At 40.9% G+C, this 26,957-nt stretch overlaps 1 protein-coding gene across 1 annotated transcript in view; it reads left to right on the top strand.

Moving 5' to 3' along the window:
- USP37 (ubiquitin specific peptidase 37) overlaps nt 1-26,957 on the top strand; it is a 119,044-nt gene that overhangs the window by 86,922 nt on the left and 5,165 nt on the right. Inside the window, exons 18-25 of the mRNA XM_030802492.1 lie at nt 1,568-1,633; nt 4,291-4,432; nt 6,779-7,034; nt 15,787-15,953; nt 18,747-18,807; nt 22,201-22,316; nt 25,217-25,286; nt 26,662-26,800. Coding sequence (XP_030658352.1) covers nt 1,568-1,633; nt 4,291-4,432; nt 6,779-7,034; nt 15,787-15,953; nt 18,747-18,807; nt 22,201-22,316; nt 25,217-25,286; nt 26,662-26,800 — 1,017 coding nt within the window. The remainder of the gene's footprint in view (nt 1-1,567; nt 1,634-4,290; nt 4,433-6,778; nt 7,035-15,786; nt 15,954-18,746; nt 18,808-22,200; nt 22,317-25,216; nt 25,287-26,661; nt 26,801-26,957) is intronic.

Below are 26,957 nucleotides of genomic sequence, written 5' to 3'. Positions count from 1 at the left end.
AAGAACTTAAATGGCTCCTAACATTTCTCAAGAAAAAAAGAAGTAATCTTTACTTTAGGTTTTGCTTCATCATGTATGCTGGGAAAACCTTCGGACTTCTTTGAGTGTTCCCCATTTTTCTACATACTTGCATTACTTTGAAGCCATATGTTATGTCATTCTTTTCTATACTTGAACACTAGTTTGGTGGAATTATAAAATTATAGAACTTTAAAGATGGAAGACATTTTAGAGATTTTTGTCCAAACCCTTAATTTTATACAAGAGGACCAAGGAAATTAAATGATTTTCCTAAAGTCGTACAGTTAGTGTCTGAAAGAGCCACGTCTCATGGAAGTTTACACTAGTGTCTCAAGGGTCTACTAATAAAAGCATGTGCCCAGAGAGTCTAAGTGTTTCTGGTTTTTTTCCTCTCACAGCTTTTCTTTTCGTGTTTTTGCTTGGTACTTACTACCTTCTGCTGGTAGAGCTATTACTGTTGCTGGCAGTAGTACTATGTCACACTAACAGTGTAGACTCTGTGTGATCACAGGCCTGAAGCCAAGCTATCTGACTGTACAGTTTGATAGCTTTTAGACTTTGCACAAATTCCTTGACTTGTCTGTAAGAAAAACAATAGGATGGTTGTGAACATTAAATGAGGTAATAATACGTAGAGTTCTTAGCACAGTGTCTGACATCTAGTAAGTCCTCAATAAATGAGAGCTATTACTGTAAAAGAACTGAGACAAGGTAATTTTCTCCAAGTTATTTTTTTCATATGTATTACACTTGACTTCATTTCCAATGCTGTCTATGTAGATTATTGGATCAAGGAGAGCCTAGAGATGGTATTTAATTTTCTCTTTTGGCCTCTATTGCTAGTATTTTTTTTTTTTGAGACGGAGTCTCACTCTGTCGCCCAGGCTGGAGTGCAGTGGCGCGTCTCCGCTCACTGCAAGCTGCGCCTCCCGGGTTCACGCCGTTCTCCTGCCTCAGCCTCACGCGTAGCTGGGACTACAGGCGCCCGCCACCATGCCCGGCTAATTTTTTGTATTTTTTTAATAGAGACGGGGTTTCACTGTGTTAGCCAGGATGGTCTCAATCTGACCTTGTGAGCCACTGTGCCCGGCCATTTTTTTTTTTTTTTTTTTTTTTGAGATGGAGTCTCACTCCGTTGCCCAGGCTGGAGTGCAGTGGTGCGATCACCGCTCACTACAACCTCTGCCTCCCAGGTTCAAGCAATTCTCATGCCTCAGCCTCCCGAGTAGCTAGGATTATAGGCACCCGCCACCAAACCCAGCTAATTTTTGTATTTTTAGTAGAGACAGGGTTTCACCGTGTTGGCCAGGCTGGACTTGAACTCCTGACCTCAGGTGATTCGCCCACCTCAGCTTCTCAAAGTGCTGGGATTACAGGCGTGAACCACTGCGCCTGGCCTATTGCTAGTAATTTAAAAAGTATTATAATCGTTCGATTTTCAAGAGGACATAAAAGGAATTATAGTACAGAATAATTCATTTTATAATTTAAATATATCTTTAATAACTCATTTGTATACATTATATATTTTCTAATTTTCTGATAGTTCTAGACCATTGAAAGCCTCTCAAATGGTGAATTCCTGCATCACCAGCCCTTCTACACCTTCAAAGTGAGTTATATTTCTTATGTACCCAAAATCTGTATTTAAGGATTTGGCTTACCCTAATCTCCAAGATTGCCTCCCTGCCTTTTCATTATTGTTTTTCTTTTTGCATGATAATGTTCTTTAACTATGCTTTTGAAACTTTCCTGAATTTGATTTAGAATATATTGAAGGATATAACAAATTTTAATCAGTGACACAAGGTTAGCTCATCCTCTCAATATTCTGTCTTAAAACTTTTAAAAAATTATTGTTAATATGTAATACTTTCATCCTAAAACTCTAAAAATTAACTGAGGACAAGGGAGTCTAGGGATTTAAGGGATAAAATAACCCCTATTAGTCTAAAGCACTCTTCCTTAAAGATAGGCATGGAATCCCAAAACATTTTTTACCTGTTGTTAGCCAGTCTGGAACTTCTTGTCTTTGACACCGAATAGGAGTTATTTTGAAAGGGGACAGGAAAACAAGCAAGCATTCTACAAATGCCCTGTTTTTTTGTTTAAGACCAAACTTTATCCAAGGAGGGAAGCACATGCCTTTTTTGTTTGCTTTTTAAATATATTTCCTCTAAGATTTTACTAGAGGAGTTCCTGATTAGATCATTTCAATTGGTTTAGTTGTCGTTTGACTTTTTAATTAATTTTTCTAAAAATTTGATGGCCCAAAGTACGTTTAGAGAAGAGACATTTTTGTTTTTTAAGGGCTTTTGGGGGGCTTATATAACCATAAATGACATTTGGGAACTGCTATTTTCTTTTCCTCCTGTTAATTATTTTTCAGTGCAATTAAAACCAGATGACTAACATGACTAGAAATCTGAAATGGTACCGATATGAATACTCTTGCCCGTTCTCAAGATACAAATGAGCAATACCACTTGGCTGCTTAGAAAGTGAGCAAGTGATGCATTTACAGGATGAATATTTTTCATTGCTACAGGCAAGCTGCCTTCTGTAAATATAGTAATCATTAATGGAATGCACTCTTTATGTACCAAGTCACTGTAGTTTCAAGAAAGAAATGATTTCATTGGGCATCATTGTACCTTGGCATGGTCATCTGTTCTCCAGGGTCTACTGGTATGAAAATTTGGGAGTTGATCAATAAAGAATGATTAGGCCCTAGAAGACCTGTCATGCCGATCAAACTTAAAAGAGGCTGAGTTATGAACCAGAATACCATTGATTCTTCTACAATGTCCTTTGTCACATTTGACCCTGGTGCAATGGTAGCCAGGTGTCATCCTCCTTCAGCAAAATATTTATCTGGGTAAACAAATTAATATGTTCAGGTTTGCTTGGTGAGCATGAAATCTAAATTGAGGAATTAAGATGGCTAATTGGCTATTATACTAAAAACCCTTTTGAGCACATGGGAGGCTTTTCAAGTGTTCAGGTTGGAGTGCAGTGATATCCTGGCTGCTCTGAGCAACACACTATGTTTGGGCTTATCACTGACCACTTGCCTCTTTTCTTTGATCTACATTGCTATGTAATCTTCCTGATTTCCACTCTGGCCTCTTATTTCTTGGTGCCATTAGTCTATATGTTTATTTTCAGTTTTTACATTCAGGTTAGTTGTATTTTCTAGTTTTCATTATATATATATTTTTTGTATTGCATATGAATTTGTGTTAACCTCCATCAAAGAAAGTTCTTGTTCTTTGACCTTTACCACTTTTTTCTTTAGTTTATTTTCGGCTTACTAGAAGACAACACAGTAACACCTTACTTATCTGGCATCATTAAAGGATTCCACATAAGTGAATTTTTATATAACTGAAGCTTACCCTTTAACCATTTATCTTTTAAAAGATTTTTAACAGTTTGGATGAAAATGTTTCTAAAATACGTTACACTGTTCCTTACATTCTTAAAATAACTAAGGATAATTTAAGTATATCTTAATGACTTAGAATCAGCATTTTAAGTATCAATTATTACAGTGTGTTTCAATATGATATTGCCCTCAGAGGCTCTTAATTATTACAAGACAGTTTGCTTTTACATTAAATGACTTTATAGTTCTTGTTTGCCTTTCTTGTGGTTATTCTTTCTCATTTCTTAGCTCTCATTTCTTGATGAACTTGATACACTATTTTATTCACCATTTCCTGGGAAAGAAAGGGTCCCTCTAAGTACATGGGCTTTGGAACTGCCTTCCTCAGAAGCCTTTTTTCTTACTTTGGAATCCCTATGTTCTGGAAAGTAGAGGTTGCCAGAAGTCTGACCTACAGATAAGTGGATAAGTGGAATGTTACTGTTATTTTTAAAGTGCATGGATCATAATTTAAAAGATCACAAATTAGTCTTCATGCACTTTGTTGTCAAAAACATTTATTCATTGCTATGCCTGCATGAATTCAATAGCATAATTTATAAAGACAATAGCAAATTTCATTGGGGTTGATCATTAAAAGAAAAAAGGCACAACATGATTAGTTTACTGATGATACGTAGTAGCATAAGAGTTGTCCAGTTTTCAAAGCATGGCTCTTTTGGAGTGGGGCAAAGGTAATGCTGAAATATACCTCTTTTGATATATCTTTTTTTTCTGTTAAGTAATTTTCTGTAATGGAAAAGCTATTTGTTTTGATATTTTTACATCAAAAGAATAACAAAGACAAATGTTTATCACACTTTTTTTTCCTTAAATTACAGGAAATTCACCTTCAAATCCAAGAGCTCCTTGGCTTTATGCCTTGATTCAGACAGTGAGGATGAGCTAAAACGTTCTGTGGCCCTCAGCCAGAGACTTTGTGAAATGTTAGGCAATGAACAGCAGCAGGAAGACCTGGAAAAAGTAAGTAATATTGTCTTAAAACATCTGACAAAGATTTTTTTTTTTTTTTTTTTTTTTTTTTTTTGAGACGGAGTCTCGCTCTGTCGCCCAGGCTGGAGTGCAGTGGCGCAATCTCGGCTCACTGCAAGTTCCGCCTCCCGGGTTCACGCCATTCTCCTGCCTCAGCCTCTCCGAGTAGCTGGGACTACAGGCACCCGCCACCACGCCCGGCTAATTTTTTTGTATTTTTAGTAGAGAGGGGGTTTCACCGTGGTCTCGATCTCCTGACCTCGTGATCCGCCCGCCTCGGCCTCCCAAAGTGCTGGGATTACAGGCTTGAGCCACCGCGCCCGGCCTCTGACAAAGATTTGTTTAGCTCTTACTGTCCAAACAAATGTCTTTCATAACCATCCTCAAACTAATTAGTTTTAAAGAAAATGCCTTCTCTGGCTACAGAAATCAGTCTGTTTTACAGATGGATCAAGACTTATGAGAAATTAGTTGTTCTAAACAAATTACTTTCTTTTTTTTGCCCTTCAGAGTTGCTTTTGCATATTGGTCCTCAAATAATTACTTGCTTTATTTTGGTAACAGTTTTTTAAGACAGGATATCGCTCTGTTGCCCAGGCTGGAGTACAGTGGCGTAATCACAGCTCACCACAGCGTCGTCCTCCTGGGCTCAAACAATCCTCCTACCTCAGCTCCCCAAGTAGCTGGGACTACAGGCACACACCACCATGCCTGGCTAGTTTTTAAAATTTTTTGTAGAGACAAGGTCTCAAGATCCTATGTGGCCTTAGGCAGGTCTAAAATTCCTGGGCTCAGGTGATCCTACCACCTCAGCTTCCCTAAGTGCTGGGATTACAGGCATGAGCCACTACTCCCAGCCTGTAGCAATTGTTTATGTGAGGGAACTGTAGTAAACATTTTACATCAGCAGAGCAACCAAGTAATCTAATTGTTTAAATTATGGATTTATTAATTGGATTAATATATAGATAATTATATGGATAGTTAACACTTTGAAGATCTAAGCTTTTCTAGGTGTTTGCATTATCTTATGCTACTGTATTTTATTCTAAGCCTCCTTTTAAATAATAGAATTATTTTAGTAGTTATTTTTGCTTTGTTCTGAGTTGTTTCTTATCTTACTTTAAAGCCAGAGGTAGTTTGTGGTTGTTCAGCTTGAATGAGAAATGCGTGAAAGTCCAAAATTCTCCCAGAAAACAACTTGAGTATTTACATAATCTTTTTTTTTTTTTTTTTTTGAGACGGGATCTCACTCTGTTGCCCAGGCTGGAGTGCAGTGACACGATCTTGGCCCTGCAGTCTCTGTCTCCCAGGTTCAAGTGATTCTTCTGTGTCAGCCTCCTGAGTAGCTAGGATTACAGACGTGCACCACAACATCTCCCTAATTTTGGGGTTTTGGTTTTTTATCTTATTTATTTATTTATTTTTGAGACAGACTCTTGCCCTGTCACCCAGGCTGGAGTGCAGTGGTGTGATCTCAGCTTGCTTCATTCTCCACCTCCCAGGTTCAGGCGATTCTCTGTCTTCCCTAGTAGCTCGGACTACAGGTGCGCGCCACCATGCCTGGCTGATTTTTTTGTATTTTTAGTAGAGATGGGGTTTATCCACGTTGGCCAGGCTGGTCTCGAACTCCTGGCCTCAAGTGATCTGCCGGCCTCGACCTCCCAAAGTGCTGGGATTACAGGCATGAGCCATGACCACGCCCAGCCTAATTTTTGTATTTTTGGTAAAGACGGGTTTTCACCATGTTGGCCAGGCTGGGCCAACTCCTGACCTCAGGTGATCTCTCAAACTCCTGACCTCTCAAACTCCTGACCTCAGGTGATCCGCCTACCTTGGCCTCCCAAAGTGCTGGGATTACAGGCGTGAGCCACCTCACCCAGCCTTCTTTACATAATCTTGATGTCGGTTTTATTTTTCTCATTTATTGTTAATAAGACCAGCTAACATTTATAATGGTGTAATAGGCATAATGATAGAATATTTACTGTATAATCTATATATATCTGGAAGAAAATAAATTGAAAATACTTAGAGTAATTATCTCTGAGTAATCTATTTTGAATGAATTTATTTTATTTTTTTACGTATTTTCCAAATTTTTACAAAATGTATACTTATTTCAATCAAGAAAAAATAATCATGTATTCTTATGTATTTATTATTTTTAAAGTTAGACTCACCATTTAGTTTATATATTGCTTATTGATTGTTAAATAACCCAACACATCAAAGAAAGGAAACTTTCTAGAAATAAAGTTGCTACTTTAAATACTAATTAAGATTGCTATATTTGTGGGTATTCTGGTTTCTTCTAAAAGTAACTCTCTTCTTTAGGATTCAAAATTATGCCCAATAGAGCCTGACAAGTCTGAATTGGAAAACTCGGGATTTGACAGAATGAGCGAAGAAGAGCTTCTAGCAGCTGTCTTGGAGATAAGTAAGAGAGATGCTTCACCATCTCTGAGTCACGAAGATGATGATAAGCCAACTAGCAGCCCAGATACCGGATTTGCAGAAGATGATATTCAAGAAATGCCAGAAAATCCAGACACTATGGAAACTGAGAAGCCTAAAACAATCACAGAGCTGGGTAGGTTTAATGAAGATTAAACCTCTGTTAAACAAAACATAACTCTTTCAAAGTTTTGTAGTGACAAATGACCCCCAAATAACAGGAGATAAATAGAAAAATTATCTGAGCATGGTGATGTGTGACCCTAATCCCAACTACTCGGGAGGCTGAGGCAGGAGAATTCGCTTGAACCGGGGAGGCGGAGGTTGCAGTGAGCCAAGATTGCACCTAGGCAACAGAGTGAGACTCCTTCTCAGATAAAAACAAATAAAGGGAGGTGAAGTGGATCTGTATATAACAGGGCTGATGGCATTTTCATTCTGTATTATAAAAAGCTTTAAAAAATGAGAAGCAAATATTGTGACTAGTACACAGATACTAGTGGTAAAGTATGCCATATCCCTTTAGGTATACATCACTAGTAAAGCTAGCCTTCTTATGTGCATTTAATATATGTTTGTGTCAGTTCTGAGGTGCTTTTCTCACCACTGCTATTTCAGAAATTCATATAATTCTTTCATTTTCCTGTATCTGAATTTACACCAGGTGTTAGGGTATAAATAATTCAAGTTCTCCATTCCCTGCACAATGCATTGCTTTTTCTATGTTTAGATATATTTAGATACACAACTACTTACCATTGTGTTACAGTTGCCTACAGTACTCAGTACAGTAACATGCTGTACAGGTTTGTAGCCCAGGAGCAATAAGCTATGCCATATAGCTTAGATGTGTAGTCAGCTATACCATCTAGGTTTGTGTTAAGTATACTCGAAGATGTTTGCACAAAGACGAAATCACTTAACCATGCAATTTCTTAGAATGTATCTTCATCATTAAGCAACACATGACTGTACATAAAATGCTATACTTTTTTTTTGGTAATTTTTACTCATTTTTTGTTATCTAAAGCTATCAATGGGAACAACAGAGCTGAGCCATCCTGCCTTGTACTGTGGGTATTTTGAAATTTTTAGGTAGATAACTTTTACTATCTTTTCCTATGACCAGTTCAAATTTTTCTCTCTTGATAGCCCCAAGATCTAAACAACTATATATTGCTAATGTGTTTCAGGTACACCAACCATAGGATTTTGGAAATGAAGAGAATACTAGAATATCAGAAAATTATTTTCTACATTCTCATAGTTGGAACCTCTTCAATTATGAATTATTTTGCATGCAAGTAAAATAAGAATTAGTATATCCCCATTTAACTGGAAGCAAAAACGTGATGGTTTTTATACACAGGCATTACTTTTTTTCTTCTTGATACAAGTATCATTATGCAGTTCCCTTACTACATTTATAATCACTGCCCTTAGGTATCCCTGGTTAATATTAGTGCTTTTGTCCCTTCCTGATTTATTTCCTGCTTTCTGCTCTCCTTTTCAGTTCTTTGCCCAGTCCTATAACTTCGTAAAATTAACAAAGGGACAGCTACAGGAAGAGGTAATATGTGGCAATGTCCTATATCATGCACTTCAAGGGAGCTACAGTTTTTATAGCCTGAAAGGAGACAAAGTAGTTGGAAATGGCAGTGGGTAATAAAGAGGAAACCCACCCTGTCTCCAGGCTCTAGGGTATGGGGAAAAAACAGCCTATACTTAAAAGAACACTAGAAAAATCCATAATGGGAGGCTTTAGAAGAAAAACTGGCCCTGACTAAAGACTAAAGAGACCTGACAACCAAATGTAGTGAGTAACCTTAGGAGTCTAGGTTAGAAAAAATTGTACAAAAAATATTTTGGAAACAACTGGAGAAATGAGAATGTAGGCTATATATTGGAATTATAAATAGAATTACTGTTAATATTCTTAGGTGTGATAATTGTTATGTAGGAAAATGTGCTTTTAATTAAGAGATTCAGGCTGGGCTGGGTACAGTGGCTCATGCATGTAATCCTAGCGCTTTGGGAGGCTGAGGTAGGTGAATCACCTGAGATCAGGAGGTCAAGACCAACTTGACCAACATGGTGAAACCCCATCTCTACCAAAAATACAAAATTAGCCGGGCGTGATGTTGCATGCCTGTAATCCCAGCTACTTGGGAGGCTGAGGCAGAAGAATTGCTTGAACCCAGGAGGCATAGGAGGTTGCAGTGAGCCAATATTGCACCATTGCACTTCAGCCTGGGCAACAAGAGCAAAACTCTGTCTCAAAAAAAGAGAGATTCAGGCTGACATGCTTTGGGGTAAAGTATTATAATATCTGCAATTACAGTGTATTCACATGGCTCCATAGAAAAAAAAGTGTGAGTGTGTGTGTATACACACTCAGTCTCCAAAGACAGCATCTAGTGAACCATGGCTACCAGTATGCATACTCTTGTGTAGACCTCTTCACAGTGAATTTGGGAAGGCTATGTGAGTGCAATAAAATGTGATTGAATTGATTCTGTGCCAAGTTTGTGATTAAACATTAAGATGGCCTGGCAACTTCCCCTTTTGTGCTTTTGGGAACCCTAAGCTGCTAGATAAGAAGCTTGGCTGCACTGCTGGAGAGATCACATTGTGAAGGAAAGACTCTTGAGATCACCAGAAGAAAGAGGATATCTAGCCATACCAGCTAATCTTTCTTTTTTTTTTTCCTGGGGCGGACCGAGTCTCTCTCTGTTGCCCAGGCTGGAGTGCAGTGGCATGATCTCAGCTCACTGCAACCTCTGCCTCCCAGGTTCAAGTGACTCTCCTGCCTCAGCCTCCCGAGTAGCTTGGACTACAGGCGCCCGCCACCACGCCCAGCTAATTTTTTTTTTTTTTTTGTATTTTTAGTAAAGACGGGGAGTCACCATGTTGTCCAGACTGGTCTCGAACTCCTGACCTCAGGTAATCTACCTGCCTCAGCCTCCCAAAGTGCTAGGATTACAGGCGTGAGCCACCACGCCCAGCCCCAGCTAATCTTTCTAACCAACACCACAAAGGTGCCAAGGGAAAAAGAAAAAAATCAAGGGAGACATGTTTTTTGGCCTGAGCAATTGGATAGATAATGGTACCATTTGCTGTTATGAGGAAGCACAGTTAGTGGGACAAGGGAGGAATAAAAATTAAACAGGCAAATGGAGATTTCACCTAGGCATTTCAATATACAAGTTTAAAGCTCGGAAGAAATTCAGACTAGAGATATGAATTTGATATTTCATCAGTTTGTGAGGCTATAGTAATACATGAGATCACTTAGGGAGAGAGCTTAAGTAGAAAAGACAGTCCGAAGAAGTGTCATGATCACTTTCTTTCAGCAGCCTGTTTTCTCAGTTTCTGATCTTAATTCCAAAAATCTTTTCTTCTACCCTATTTTGATTGGCCACTTATAGAAGTCATTACCCTAGACCAGTGCTTCTCAAAGTGTGAACTTAGATCATCAAATATAATCTGTGAACTTCCTGGAAATGCCAATTCTTGACACCACCTCAGACCTACTGACTGAGAAACTCTGGATGTGGGGCTTAGCAATCTGTGTTTTGATAGGCCCTCCGAATGATTCTAATGCAATACTGAAGTGTGAAAACCACTTCCCTAGACTTTGTCATCATCAATAACTGTACCACCTTTGAAATCTTTGTTTCAAATATCCTTCCCTAATCCTTTCCGTCCAGCTTACCTAGTGTCATGTTCCGACTTTATTACTTGATTTTTACTAACACTGTCAACCCATTGACTCTTACTTTTTTGCTATTCAGCACCTCCCTCTTATCATCACTTCCTTTCTTACTCAGCCTACATGCCATATTTTGGTACCCTTTTATCTCCTTCCTCTTTTCTTCTGTCGCAGTAGCCTGACAAAACCCAAACTCCCAACTCAACTAGCTACTTTTTCCATACCTGCACCCAAGCTGGTGAAGATTGCTAAAGAAAATCACAAAACTGTGTTCCGTGGACTTTCCTTAAACTCAGGACTACACTCTTAAATGGGCACTAAATGCTACTAGTCAGTTTTGTAATACTTTCTTATTTGTTTTCTCAGTCTCCATGATGTCTTCCTGAAGTCTGTACTTCTTTCTCTCTCTTTCTTCCTCCCTCTCTCCCTCCCTCAAATACGCCAAGGCCATTCTCATTTCAGAGCTTTTGCACTTAAGGTCCTTGAGGGCAAGCACCATCTTGCTTTAATTATCACTATATCCCCAACTTCTACAACAGTGTTTGGCACATAGATTCTCAATAAGTATCTGTGACTTAACAGTTGGGCTGTTTTGTGAACCAGCTGAGGAGGGGCAGGAAGACAAAGTAAGGTTTCACAGTCTCTAGACACTAGCCAGAAGGAATAGTGTGTACAAAGACTCAGAAATGAGAAAGCGCACAGCAAGTTAGTAGATCTAAAAGAAAGTTCAGAATGATCTGCATGACTGGAGCATATTGTTGAAGGGGAAATGCAAAAGATGAGACTAGAGAGCTAAGTAGTCTCCGGTTTTTGCATGGCCTGAAGCCATGTTTAGGAATTTGGACTTTTGTTTCAAAGGCATTAGGAAGCTGTTGGATATTTTAAGCAAACAATTATTTGATAAGGATTTGTGTTTGAAGAAAAGATCATTCTGGCTACAGAAGTTAGAGAAAAACATAGTAATACTTGAGACCTCTTAGGAAATTATTGCAGTAGTCCAAACAAGAAGTTAGTGGTGTCCTAAGCCAAGGTTTTGGCTTGAAAAAAAAAGTTGATGGATTCAAGAGATGCTTAGGAAATAATCATTTATCTTACGTGAGGAGTGAATGAGAGGGAGAAGTCAAATATGATCCTCAGATTTCTGTCTTTTAAAAGAAACTGGAAAATTATCTCATTCACTGTAATATAGAATATCAGGAAGAGAGCAGGTTTCAATTAGGGCGTGGGGAAGAAGCAAACAGTATATTCAGTGGAAGAATGTTGAGTTAAGGCCACGCGCGGTGGCTCACGCCTGTAATCCCAGCACTTTGGGAGGCTGAGGCGGGCGGATCACGAGATCAGGAGATCGAGACCATCCTGGCTAACATGGTGAAACCCCGTCTCTACTAAAAATACAAAAAATTAGCCAGCCATGGTGGCAGTTGCCTGTAGTCCCAGCTACTTGGGAGGCTGAGGCAGGAGAATGACGAGAACCCGGGAGGCAGAGCTTGCAGTGAGCCGAGATGGTACTACTGCACTCCAGCCTGGGCGACAGATAGAGACTGTGTCTCAAAAAAAAAAAAAAAGAGTGTTGAGTTAAACACATGAATCCCCTTTGATCCATTGTGCAATCCTTAAAAGTGGATTATTATTTCATGGCCATGTTTGTCCCCATAGATTTTTAAATAGGTTCTGTATCTGGCTGATAATCTTATCCTGAAGACAAATGTATATTGACTTCAGCATCTTCAAGCAAACTTCCTTGATCTGCTTTCTAACACATGGATTAGTTACTAGTATAATCCAGGATTGTCTGAGGTACATTGAATCATTGAGTGCTCAAAATTATTGGTTAAGAAAAATTATTCTGTCACGTTTTGAGTATGTTTTGATAATAAAAATAATAATACTCATTTTATACTCTAAAACAGCAATGTCAACCCCCAAGTCTTCCTTCCACTTGAAATGCTCATCATCAGCTAGCTTTGTATATCTCAGTTCCAAATTTCCAAAACAGGTAATCTGATTGGTTGAGTCAAATAATCCATTCCGGGTTCAGCAGACTTAGGTGGGAGGGACAGGCAGGGTCATGTAGACTTCCAAGCTGCCCCTTCTAGGCCATGGGAAGGGTTGTTTCTCCAATAATGGAAGAAAGGAAGAAATTATTGCTATCTCTAGGATAGTTGTTTTTTGTGTGTTTAATTGGGATTATCTGTAATATAATTTTTCTGAACAGTTGGGATTTTTCCACCAAATAAATTGTGAGTTTCTTTTCCTCTTTTAATAAATATTCACTCAGCAATTCAGTACAACTCAAAATGTTAACTAGTTGCTGACTTAGAATCTAAAGCCAAGATACTGTAAGCTTCAGGGTTACCTGTGCTACGGAGAAATACAGTGTTAGGAGCCAGGCGCAGTGTGGCTCACACCTGTAATCCCAGCACTTTGGGAGGCCAAGGCAGGTGGATCACCTGAGGTCAGGAGTTCAAGACCAGCCTGGCCAACATGGTGAAACCCTGTCTCTACTAAAAATAAAAAATGAGCCGGGTGTGGTGGCACATGCCTGTAATCCCAGCTACTCGGGAGGCTGAGGCATAAGAATCTCTTGAACCCGGGAGGTGGAGGTTATGGTGAGCCAAGATTGTGCCACTGTACTCCAGCCTGGCCAACAGAGCGAGAGTCTGTCTCAAAAAATAAAATAAAATACAGTATTAGGGCAGGTAAAGAACATATACAAACTCAATAACAATATGTATAGCATGAGTATATAAAGGTAATTCTCATTGGCCAGTTAAATACTTTTTGATGAGGAGGTTTACTTTAGTAATGTTTGATATAGTTAACGCTTGTATTTGTATTGAAAATTATCATGGGCTGGGCATGGTGGCTCAATCCTGTAATCTCAGCACTTTGAGAGGCCAAGGCTGATGGATCACCTGACGTCAGGAGTTCGAGACCAGCCTGACCAACATGGTGAAACCCTGCCTCTACTAAAAATACAAAATTAGCTGGGCATGGTGGTGCATGCTACTTGGGAGGCTGAGGCAGGAGAATCCCACCTACTTGGGAGGCTGAGGCAGGAGAATTGCTTGAACCCGGGAGGTGGAGGTTGCAGTGAGCCACAATCACGCCCTTGCACTCCAGTCTGGGCAACAAGAGCGAAACTCCATCTCAAAAAATAATAAAAAAATTATCATGAAATGGCCAGGTGTGGTGGCTCATGCCTGTTAATCCCAGCACTTTGGGAGGCGGAGGCGGGCAGATCACTTGAGGTCAGGAGTTCGAGACCAGCCTGGCCAACACGGTGAAACCCCATCTCTACCAAAAATATAAAAAATTAGCCAGGTGTGGTGTACACCTGTAATCCCAGCTACTCGGGAGGCTGAGGCAGGGGAATCGCTTGAACCTAGAAGGTGGAGGTTGCAGTGAGCAGATATTGTGCCACTGCACTCCACCCTGAGCGACAGAGCAAGACTCAGTCTTAAAAAAAAAAAAAAATCATGAAATGTTATTGCTCTAACAATTCAGATAACCAGAAAAAAATCATAACTATCCTGTTTATTTTAGCTAGCCGTAGTCTAGAAATTGAGAAGGAACAGGCCGGGAGGGGTGGCTCACGCCCGTAATCCCAGCACTTTGGGATGCCAAGGCGGGTGGATCACCTGAGGTCAGGAGTTCAAGAGCAGCCTGGCCAACATGGTGAAACTCTATCTCTACTAAAAAACACAAAAATTAGGCCAGGCACAGTGGTTCACGCCTGTAATCCCAGCACTTTGGGAGGCCGAGGTGGGCGGATCATGAGGTCAGGAGTTCGAGACCAGCCTGACAAAGATGGTGAAACCCCGTCTCTACTAAAAATACAAAAAGTAGCCGGGCATGGTGACGTGCGCCTGTAATCCCAGCTACTCGGAAGGCTGAAGCAGGAGAATCGCTGGAACCCTAGAGGCAAAGGTTGCAGTGAGCCGAGATCGCGTCACTGCACTCCAGCCTGAGCAACAGAGCGAAACTCCATCTCAAAAAAAAAAAAAAATATATATATATATATATATATATATGTATGAATTAGCCGGGCATGGTGGCGGGCGCCTGTAGTCTCAGCTACTCAGGAGTCTGAGGCGGGAGAATTGCTTGAAAGAGGCGGAGGTTGCAGTAAGCCACTGCACTCCAGCCTGGGCAGGGGAAGGGGGGAGGGGAGAGGAGGGGGGAGAGGATTTCTTACCTTCCTGAATGTTTTAAACATACACTGTATATTGCCATACACTCTTTTGATTTAGATATATACAATGCTTGTTTGATTATTAATGTTTAAACACATGTTCAACATACAGTGTAATAAAAGGAAAATCGACGAGGCACGGTGGCTCACACCTGTAATCTCAGCATTTTGGGAGCCCAAGGCGGGCAGATCACCTGAGGTCAGGAGTTTGAGAGCAGCCTGGCCAATGTGGTGAAACCTCATCTCTACTAAAACAAAAATTAGTTGGGTGTGATGGCATGCACCTGTAATCCCAGCTACTCGGTGGCTGAGGCACGAGAATTGCTTGAACCCGGGAGGCAGAGGTTGCAGTGAGCCGAGATCGTGCCACTGGACCTCCAGCCTGGGTGAGAGAGCAAGACACTGTCCCAAAAAAATAAATGGGGAAAATCTCAATAGTAGCTTGATCATTTTGGCCTAATTCTTACTTCATTTGCTCTAAACAATATTTTATTTCCAGTACTTGGTCAAGTGACACTATGACCTATGGCTGTTTTTTCTTCCCCATCTTTACAGTGTGTTTCTGATGATTAATTAACTTTTAGAACCATTACTGTAGATCATTTGTTCTCAAACAAGAACAATTTTGCCTTCCAGGGGACATACGGTAGTGTCTGTCATTTTTGGTTATCATAACTGTAGAGGGTGGATGCTACTGACATCTTGTAGGTAGAGGCCAGAAACACTGCCAAACGTTCTACAATGCACAGGACATACTCTTCTCCCCTCACCCCGACAAAAGCTTGTCCCACCCAAAATGTCAATAGCTCTAAGGTTGATCAACCCTAACGTAGATCTAGTAAGGTGAAATTGTACGTCCTAAGCAAATTATAGATGAAATTAGGGTAAATTGCTTTATGAACAGTAGGTGTCACTCTAGTTCAGAAATTTCCATTTATTAGAGAGAATTTTCCAAATTAATGTTATGTTCTGCTTCCTCAGATCCTGCCAGTTTTACTGAGATAACTAAAGACTGTGATGAGAATAAAGAAAACAAAACTCCAGAAGGATCTCAGGGAGAGGTTGATTGGCTCCAGCAGTATGATATGGAGCGTGAAAGGGAAGAGCAAGAACTTCAGCAGGCACTGGCTCAGAGCCTTCAAGAGCAAGTAAGAGATATTTATATTGCTACTTTCTCTGCACTTATCTTTCCTGAGAAATAGAATAATAATAACTAATGTGTTGAGCACTTACTATGTGTCAGACATTGTTCCAGATGATTTACATACAGTAAGTCATTGGGGGCAAAAAAAGACTTGTTTGAGGCAGGTTTTGGTGGTTCATGCCTGTAATCTCAGTACTTTGGGAGGCTGAGGCGGGTGGATCACTTGAGGCCAGGAGTTTGAGACCAGCCTAGCCAACATGACAAAACCCCGTCTACTAAAAATATAAAACTTAGCCAGGTATGGTGGCACACGCCTGTAGTCCCAGCTACTCAGGAGGCTGAGGCAGGAGAATCACTTGAACCCAGGAGGCAGAGATTGCAGTGAGCTGAGATCATGCCACTGCACTCCAGCCTGGGTTTGAAACAGGTACGTGGGTAGTTTTTCTTTTTTTGAAAATCCAAATGCAATAAAATGTATTGTTGGTTACCTTTCATAACTATAATTCATTGCTTGCTAAAACAGGATGGGATATTATAGATTATTCCTAGTCCAAATTTATTTTTTTCTTTTCTTTTTATTTTCTATTTTAATTTTTTAGAGACAGGGCCTTGTTATGTTGCCCAGGCTGGTTTTGAACTCCTGGACTGAAGCAGTCCTCCCCCTTTGGCCTCCTAAAGTGCTAGGACTACAGATATGAGCCACCATGCCTGGCTTCCCAGTCCAGCATTATTTTGCAAGCTGTAGAAACAAGCAATATAACACCATGATTTTATAATTATATTTTAAGGCAATGTATTTGTTTTGGTTATTTCCTAAGAATATAAGTTCTTATGAATTATTTGAACATAGAATTATCAGAAATATTTTCTAAAATCTAATTTTCAGATTTTAGTATTAGAACATTTATCTGCCTTTCTGTTTATTTATTAAGATAGGGTCTTGCTCAGTTGCCCAGGCTGGAATGCAGTGGCTTGATCATGGCTCACTGCAGCCTCAAACTCTGAGCTCAAGCAGTTCTTCTGCCTAGGCCTCTCAAGTACATGGGACCACAGGAGCATCCACCATGCCCGGCTCATTTTTTAATTTTTAGTAAAGACAGTGTCTCACTGTTGCCCAGGCTGGTCTCAAACTCCTGGGCTTAAGCAGTCCTCCCACCACAACCTCCCAAAGTGCTGGGATTATAGGCATGAGCTATTTACCCCCAGCCCTTGGTCTTTTCTTTATGTAGTAACCTATTCTTCAATGTTCAGTTTATGCCATTTGTTTTCCACTGTTACAATCACTTGAAATACCAGATTTATAGGCAATAGGATCTGACTTACAGGTCTGATTTTTCATAGTTAGCTAATCCTGTGCAATCTAACTCATGTTAGTAAAAATTTACCAAGACTCCCTAGAATGAATGGGTAGGTTTAGTGCTTGTTTGAGGCCTGCTTTGGGTTCATCAGATAATCAGACTAAGAAATCTAAGCTGGGCACTGTGGCTCACGCCTGTAATCCCAGCACTTTGGGAGGCCAAGGTGGATGGATCCCTTAAGGCTAGGAGTTCTAGACCAGCCTGGCCAAAATGGTGACACTGTCTCTGCTAAAAATACAAAAATTAACCTGCTGTAGTGGCGTGAGCCTATATTCTCAGCTAGTAGGGAGGCTGAGGCACAAGAATCGCTTGAACCCAGGAGGTGGAGGTTGCAGTGGGCCAAGATCATGCTACTGTACTTCTGCCTCGGCTATAGAGCAAGACTCTGTCTCAAAAAAAAAAAAAAAAGAAATCTGATTTCTCTAGATCAGTGGTTCTTAATCTTAACTGCACATTCAAATTTACTGGGGAGCTTTAAAAATACTGGAGTGGAGCTGGGTGTGGTGGCTCATGCCTGTAATTCCAGCACTTTGGGAGGCTGAGGCAGGCAGATCACAAGATCAAGAGATCGAGACCATCCTGGCCAACATGGTGAAACCCCATCTCTACTAAAAATACAAAAAAAATTAGCTGGGTGTGGTGGCACGCACCTGTAGTCCCAGCTACTCGGGAGGCTGAGGCAGGAAAATCGCTTGAACCTGGGAGGTGGAGGATGCAGTGAGCTGAGATCATGCCATTGCCCTCCAGCCTGCCAACAGAGCAAGACTCCCTCTCAAAAAAACAAAAAAATTTATATATATATATATTTTTGTTTGTTTGTTTGTTTGTTTTTTTGAGACAGAGTCTCACTGTGTCGCCCAGGCTAGAGTGCAGTGGTGCGATCTCGGCTCACTGCAAGCTCTGCCTCCTGGGTTCACGCCATTCTCCTGCCTCAGCCTCCCAAAAAAAAAAAAATTCTTAAAAAATACTGGAGTGGGCCGGGCGCAGTGGCTCACGCTTGTAATCCCAGCACTTTGGGAGGCCGAGATGGGCGGATCACAAGGTCAGGAGATCGAGACCACCCTGGCTAACACGGTGAAACCCCATCTCCACTAAAAATACAAAAAATTAGCCAGGCGTGCTGGCGGGCAACTGTAGTCCCAGCTACTCGAGAGGCTGAGGCAGGAGAATGGCGTGAACCCAGCAGGCAGAGCTTGCAGTGAGCTGAGATCACGCCACTGCACTCCAGCCTGGGGGACAGAGCGAGACTCTGTCTCAAAAAAAAAAAAAAAAAAAGTAAAGAACTTCCCCACATTCCTCAAAAGGTAATATTCCAAACATCCATAAGGTTATAGAAAGCATTCTTAGCAAATGCTTCCAGAGAAACTGATTTTATCCTCATTAAGTAAGTTTAATCAATACCTCTTTAAATACCTTAGTTTTTGTTCTTTTCCCTTTAGGAGGCTTGGGAACAGAAAGAAGATGATGACCTCAAAAGAGCTACCGAGTTAAGTCTTCAAGGTGTGGAGATAATTTTAATTACATTTTTTTATGGTAAAATTACCATTCACACATAGAAGAACATATAAAGAGTGTGCGTGTTTATTGTGGAGGATAGCGTGTGTGTGTGTGTGTGTGTGTGTTTATTGTTGGGGATAGCCTCTCACTCTGTCACCCAGGCTGGAGTGCAGTGGTGCAATCTTGGCTCGCTGCAACCTCCACGTCCTGGGTACAAGCAATTCTCGTGCCTCAGCCTCCCGAGTAGCTGGAATTAACGGTCGTGCCACCACACCCAGCTAATTTTTGTATTTTCGGTAGAGACGGGGTTTCACCATGTTGGCCAAGGCTGGTCTTGAACTCCTGGCTTCAAGTGATCCACCCTCCTCAGCCTCCCAAAGTGCCGAGATTACAGGCTAAAATGTGTTTGTTGATAACAAATTTGAATACCTCCCAGGTAAAGAAATAGAACCTTAGAAGTAACCTTTATATCTCTCCTTTTTGTCTTCCTCCCAGAGGAAACCACTATTCTAACATTTGTATTCATCTTCAGCTTGCTTTTTCAAAATAATTTTTGTCATCTGTACCCATATCTCTAATAATATGTTTTTTAATTTTGAAAAATTAGCGAGAACAATCTATCATCTGTTTAATGAAAGAGTTATAATTTTGCCACTGTTACGACTCCTAGAAGAACATAATGTGGCTTCAGTTTCCCCGTGAATTTTCAAGAGCTTATTCTGGAGCAGTCAGTGGGCAGTCATGAGTGAGTGTATTCAGTAGCATAAGGTTCACATGTCATAGCATTTGGCAGAACTAATATGTGGACCAGGTATTAGAAGTCCATGAGTTAGGAAGTTGGAAGAAGTAGATGTAGGAATCTGTTTCTCAAACAGCTTTTACCTAATCTTTATTTTATCCCCTCCTTATCCTCCAGTTTCAGAGGTACCTGGTTCCTGGTTCTTCCATGTCTTCATTTTTTTGGAGACAGGGTCATGCTCTGTTGTCCAGGGGCTGGAGTGCAGAGGCGCGATCTCTGCTCACTGCAACCTCTGCCTCCCGGATTCAAGTGATTCTTGTGCCTCAGCCTCCTGAGTAGCTGGTACTACAGGCGTGCACCACCACGCCCAGCTAATTTTTTAATTTTTCTTTTTTTTTTTTTTTTTTTTTTTTTTTAAAGACAGAGTTTCACTGTTGTTGCCGAGGCTGGAGTGCAGTGGCACAATCTTGGCTCACTGCAACCTCCACATCCCAGGTTCAAGCAATTCTCCTGCCTCAGCTTCCCAAGTAGCTGGGATTACAGGCACCCACCACCACATCCAGCTAAATTTTTGTATTTTTAGTAGAGATGAGGTTTCACCATGTTGCCCAGGCAGGTCTCGAACTCTTGACCTTATGTGATCCAGCTGCGTTGGCCTCCCAAAGTGCTGTGATTGCAGGCATGAGCAACCGTGCCCAGGTTCCAACTAATTTTTTATATTTCATTTTAGTAGAGATGGAGTTTTAGCATGTTGCCCAGGCTGGTCTCGAACTCCTGATCTCAGGCAGTTCACCCACCCACCTCAGCCTCCCAAAGTCCTAGGATTAGAGGTATGAGCCACCATGCCTGGCCTGGTTCTTCCATGTCTTCTTGTGTCTTTTGAACATTCAGTGATATAAATTGGATTAGTTTTCAACTTTTCCATTGCTGGCTTGGGGTATGGCTTTGGCTTTCTTAGGTCTGCTGAGTTAGTCACACATGTATTTCCAACTTCCAGAATTTTGATGCTATGTTCTCTTTTCCTGTTCTTCGCATTCTTAGATTTTCTTTTTTCTTTTTTTTTCTTTTGAGATGGAATTTCTCTCTTGTTGCCCAGGCTGGAGTGTAGTGGCGTGGTCTTGGCTCACTGCAACCTCTGCCTCCCGAGTTCAAGCGATTCTCCTGCCTCAGCCTCCCAAGTAGCTGGGATTACAGGCATGCACCACTATGCTCAGCTAATTTTGTATTTTTGGTAGAGGTGGAGTTTACCATGTTGGTCAGGCTGGTCTCCAGCTCCTGACCTCAGGTAATCCACCTGCCTCGGCCTCCCAAAGTGCTGGGATTACAGGCGTGAGCCGCTGTGCCCGGCCTCATTCTTAGATATTCATGTGATTGTAAATCACACTATACTGTGATTTTAGTGGAGCTAATTATATATTAAAGCAAATAACCATTTATGTACAAATGCTCCTGGGATTCTTTATTTAACACCATTAGTAAAGATGGATGCTTCCAGTGGACACGTATTATTAAAGAAAATACAGATCTCGTATTTGTTTAGTATATCTTAGGTGAAATTTAAGAGTTAAAGGTTGAATTTTCTTTACTTTTTTGGTACATTTCAAGAAATGATTTTTTTTTTTTTTTTTTTTTTTTTTTGAGACAGAGTCTCGCTCTATTACCAGGCTGGAGTGCAGTGGCACAATCTCGGCTCACTGCAACCTCCACCTCCTGGGTTCAAGTGATTCTCCTGCCTCAGCTTCCCGAGTAGCTGGGACTACTGGCGTGCGCCACCACACCCGGCTAATTTTTGTATTTTTAGTAGAGAAGGAGTTTTACCATGTTGGCCAGGATGGTCTTGATCTCTTGACCTCGTGATCCACCCACCTCGGCCTCCCAAAGTGCTGAGATTACAGGCATAAGCCACCACACTTGGCCAAGAGATGATTTAATACAAAGAAAAAAAGAACATTGACCTTTTTATAATCCTTTTTCTGTGAGGATAATTTATGTTTGCTAATGACACCAAGTACTTGAAATCTAACATATATAGCTTATATAAATTTAGTGAAATTGGATTATATGTAAAATTATTTTCTAGTTTTATGCCTTTCTTATGAGGGTTAGATCCGTTTATCATATACATATATTTAAAAGAAAAAGAGTGTTTCTTTTACAGATACCCATGTCTCCCGTGTTCCCCACAGTGGGCTGAGCGTGTTGGACCCTCATATTATGTTTTCTGTTTTCTTAGAATGATAAAATGTGTAACCTCAAGCGATTTTATCTTTCTAATTATATTTGTTATGTCTATTCCAATGACTTTTTTTTTTTTTTGAGACAGAGTTTTGCTCTTGTTGCCCAGGCTGGAGTGCAATGGTGCAATCTCGGGTCATTGCAATCTCTGCCTCCTGGGTTCAAGAAATTCTTCCTGCCTCAGCCTCCCAAGTAGCTGGGATTACAGGCATTAGCCACCACTTCTGGCTAATTTTTTTTTTTTTTTTTTTGTATTTTTAGTAGAGATGGGGTTTCACCATGTTGGTTAGGCTGGTCTCGAACTCCTGACCTCAGGTGATCCACCTGTCTCGGCCTCCCAAAGTGTTGGGATTACAGGCGTGAGCCACCATGTCCAGTCTATTCCAAGAACTTTTATGAGATTTTGTCTTTGTATTCTTCAGAGTTTAACAACTCCTTTGTGGATGCATTGGGTTCTGATGAGGACTCTGGAAATGAGGATGTTTTTGATATGGAGTACACAGAAGCTGAAGCTGAGGAACTGAAAAGAAATGCTGAGGTAATTGTTTTCATTCCTGAGTACAGTTGGTCAGATTCAGTGTCACTCCTCCTGCTCTTTACTTCAAAGGCTCCACTTTCAGTGTCCACTGCAGGTTCATTTTGGCCCTTTCAGTAGCCATTAGATGGTCTCATTTTCTCTTGTCATTTGCTGTTCATTTTTCACACACAAGATTAAAAAAAAAAAAAAAAAACAGGAATACGTCCTGACCACTTTACATGCATGTTAGGTAAGAACTCAGTAAAGTCATGTGTGTATTAAATTACCTTTTGTTGGCCAGGCGTGGTGGCTCATGCCTGTAATCCCAGCACTTTGGGAGGCTGGGGCAGGTGGATCACCTGAGGTCAGGAGTTCCAGACCAGCCTGACCAACATGGTGAAACCCCATCTCTACTAAAAATGCAAAAATTAACCAGGCATGGTGACACACGCCTGTAATCCCAGCTACTTGGCAGGCTGAGGCAGGAGAATCACCTGAACCTGGGAGGAGGAGGTTGCAGTGAGCCAAGATTGTGCCATTGTACTCCAACCTGGGCAACAAGAGCAAAACTCTATCTCGGGGCGGGGGGAAAATTACCTTTAGTTACACTGAATAACTGTATCATCTTTATAGTTAAATACCAAAAATGGGTGTTACTCACTGAAAACCATTGAATTGGTGATGTTAATTAGGGCACATTGAACTCTTTTTTTTTTAACCCTTTTTTCCCCCCTTAAATAATTGCTTTTTCCCCTCAAATTTTGATTATCCAGGATCCTACAATCCTAACACAATTACTCTCAGCACTTTGACATATTTCTTTGTTATTCTCACCTCCATGTATACTTTTTAAAAAGTCATAAGTATAGTTTTTATTTCATTTGTTTTTTTGTTCTAGAGACAGAGTCTCACTGTGTTGCCCAGGCTGGCTTCAGACTCCTGGGCTCAAGGGATTTTCCTGCCTCAGCCTTCCAAATGGCTGGGACTAGAGGCACACACTGCCACACCCAGGTTATCCTGTTTGTTAAAAAGTAGTGTTTTTTTTTGTTTTTTTTTTGAGATGGAGTCTCGCTCTGTCGCCCAGGTTGGAGTGCAGTGGCGCAATCTCGGTTTACTGCAAGCTTCGCCTCCTGGGTTCACGCTGTTCTCCTGCTTCAGCCTCCTGAGTAGCTGGGACTACAGGCGCCCGCCACCACGCCCGGCTAATTTTTTGTATTTTTAGTAGAGACAGGGTTTCATCATGTTAGCCAGGATGGTCTCGATCTCCTGACCTTGTGATCCACCCGTCTCGGCCTCCCAAAGTGCTGGGATTACAGGCATGAGCCACCGTGCCCGGCCAAGAGTAGTTATTTATAAGCTTATGTTTAGTGGCTGTACTATATTGCCTCAAATAAATATCCTACTTATTTAATTTTTAGCTAACATTGAGTATTTGTCTAAGTTGTTTGTAATTTTTCACTATGATAATAAGTTGGGAAACTGTATGCTTATAGCATTTTCGTTATTTTATTTTATTTTTTTGAGACAGAGTCTCGCTCTGTCACCCAGGCTGGAGTGCAGTGACACGATCTCAGTTCACTGCAACTTCCTCCACCACCTACTGGGCTGAAGCGATTCTTGTGCCTCAGCCACCTGAGTAGCTGGGATTGCAGGCATGAGCCACTATGCCCAGCTAATTTTTGTATTTTTAGTAGAGATGCAATTTCACCATGATGGCTAGGCCGGTCTCAAATTCTTGGCCTTAAGGGATCCACCCATCTCTGCCTCCCAAAGTATTGGGATTACAGGTCTGAGCCACTGCACCTGGCCAAACATAGAGTTGTTTTTTTTTTTTTTTTTTTTTTCAGGCAAGGTCTGTCTGTCGCCCAGGCTGAAGTGCAGTGGCGTGTGCTCTTGGCTCATGCATTTTCTATATTTTAGAATTTCTTCTTTTATATTCTCCAGAATTAAATTACTAAATCGAAGTTTATCAACAATTTAAGTTTCTGGTTTACATATAGCCATATTCCTTCCCCCAATTTTTTTTTTTTTTTTTTTTTGAGATGGAGTCTTGCTCTGTCGCCAAGGCTGGAGTGCAGTGGCCTGATCTTGGCTCACTGCAAGCTCTGCCTCCTGGATTCATGCCATTCTCCTTCCTCAGCCTCCAGAGTAGCTGGGACTACAGGTGCCCGCCACCACACCCAGCTAATTTTTTGTATTTTTTTAGTAGAGACAGGGTTTCACTGTGTTAGCCAGGATGGTCTCGATCTCCTGACCTCATGATCTGCCCACCTCGGCCTCCCAAAGTGCTGGGATTACAGGCGTGAGCCACCGCGCCTGGCCTTCCTTCCTCAAATTTTACCTTATAGTGCTGTCTTCAGTGCATGAATATCACTTTTCAGTTTTGCTTTATTTTACCAAAAATATTTTAATCATATTTTTTAAAATATGAAAGTTCACTCTGATCCCTACAGCAACATAGCAACTCTTTTTAACATTTTCGTTCTATTGTCCAATGCCTAACTCTTAACATAACTGTTTTTTAATAGAGTTATAGTTACTATGTGCATTCGTATGGGTTTGGAAAAAAGGTTAACATGTTCCTGATCCATGTAGTTTTTTTATATAACTGAGCATTATTATATTGAATTGATATACTAACCAGTCAGCTATTATTGGATATACTGTTCCAGCTTTTCACCAGATAATGCCACAGTAAATAATTCGATACATATACTCTTCTTTTGACTTATTTTGTTAGAATAAATTCTTAGTTGAGGGTGGAATTTTTGGGTCAAAGGGTATGAACAGATTTTTTAATTGATTCTTATTATGCCACATACCGAAGCTTAGCCATGTCAGCTTTGATAATAAATTTATATTCAGTGTTTTGCTTTTATTCAAATGAAGACTTAAAAGTTATACCCATTTCTGTTTTCCAGACAGGAAATCTGCCTCATTCCTACCGGCTCATCAGTGTTGTCAGTCACATTGGTAGCACTTCTTCTTCAGGTGAATAGCTATCATGATTTCAGCATTTTATAAATAAACTAGGCAGCATTTGCTCCTTATTACATTGCTCTTTGCCTAGCATTGTGAGGTATGTTTTTCTTTTTTCTTTCTTTTTTTGAGATCCAATCTCACTCTGTCACCCAGGATGGAGTGCAGTGGCACAATCTCGGCTCACTGCAGCCTCCACCTCCTGGGTCCAAGTGATTCTGCTGTCTCAGCCTCCCAAGTAGCTGGGATTACAGGCATGCACCACCACGCCCAGCTAATTTTTGCATTTTTAGTAGAGATGGGGTTTCACCATGTTGGCCAGGCTGGTCTTGAACTCCTGGGATCAAGAGATCCACCCACCTTGGCCTCCCAAAGTGCTGGGATTACAGACGTGAGCGACCATGCCCAGCCCGTGAAGTATAAATTTTTCAAGAAAATCTTTGAAATCTACTTTGATCACACTCAATGTGCATTGTGTTAATAGGTGTAACTGTTTGATTTCTCAATTCATAAGTGACCTAAATTCCCCCGAACAAAATAGATTAATCAAAAATGGTGTCCCAGTGTAATATGCCTCCTTAATTCTCTGTGTATATACAAATATTTTTTTCTTCTTTTCTTTTCTTTTTTTTTTTTTCAAGAGACAGTGTCTCACTCTGTCACCAGGCAGGAGTGCAGTGGCACCATCATTAGCTCATTGCAGCATTGAATTCTTGGGCTCAGGAGCTCAAGAGATCCTCCTCCCTCAGCCTGCTGAGTAGCTGAGACTACACATGCATGCCACCACACCTGACTAATTTTTTTAAATTTTTTGTATGGACGGGTTCTTGCTTTGTTGCCCAAGCTGGTTTCAAACTCCTGGCCTCAAGCAGTCCTCCTGCCTTGGCCTCCCAAAGTGCTGGGATTACAGGAGTGAGCCACTGTGCCTGGCCTGTATGTTTTTTCAATGGGTTTTAGACACAGTCTTGAGGATAAGGTGAATGTGGTAGCTTTTTTTCTCTTTCTCAGACTTCCTGCACCTGAGATAAATTCAATGTGTTTTTATTTGTTTATTTTTTTGAGATGGAGTCTCACTCTGTCACCCAGGCTGGAGTGCAGTGGTGCTATCTCGGTTCACTGCAACCTCCACCTCCTGGGTTCAAACAATCCTCCTGCCTCAGCCTCCTGAGTAGCTGAGACTACAGGCGCATGCCACCATGCCCAGCTAATTTTTGTATTTTTAGTAGAGACGGGGCTTCACCATGTTGGTCAGGCTGGTCTTGGAACTCCTGACCTCATGATCCGCCTGCCTCAGCCTCCCAAAGTGCTGGGATTACAGGCGTGAGCCATTGCGCCCGGCTTTGGTGTGTTTTTAAAAACCTTGATTTTAAGATGTTATTTGTTTCAGGTCATTACATTAGTGATGTGTATGACATTAAGAAGCAAGCGTGGTTTACTTACAATGACCTGGAGGTATCAAAAATCCAAGAGGCTGCCGTGCAGAGTGATCGAGATCGGAGTGGCTACATCTTCTTTTATATGCACAAGTAAGAAACTTTGCCAGATTCTAAATAATGAGTTAAAAATCACCTGAACTCTTTTTTTTTTTTCCTTTGAGGATACAATGTTCCCATCAGTTGATTGGTTGAAAATTTTTGGTTTTTGTTTTCTTTGGTTAGAGTCTATCTCTTGATATTTCCTCGT

Source organism: Nomascus leucogenys, chromosome 22a (genome assembly GCF_006542625.1).
Source record: "Nomascus leucogenys isolate Asia chromosome 22a, Asia_NLE_v1, whole genome shotgun sequence".
NCBI classification, from domain to species: domain Eukaryota; kingdom Metazoa; phylum Chordata; class Mammalia; order Primates; family Hylobatidae; genus Nomascus; species Nomascus leucogenys.
Note: the sequence above shows the minus strand (reverse complement) of the source record. Positions and strands in the feature narration are given on the sequence as shown.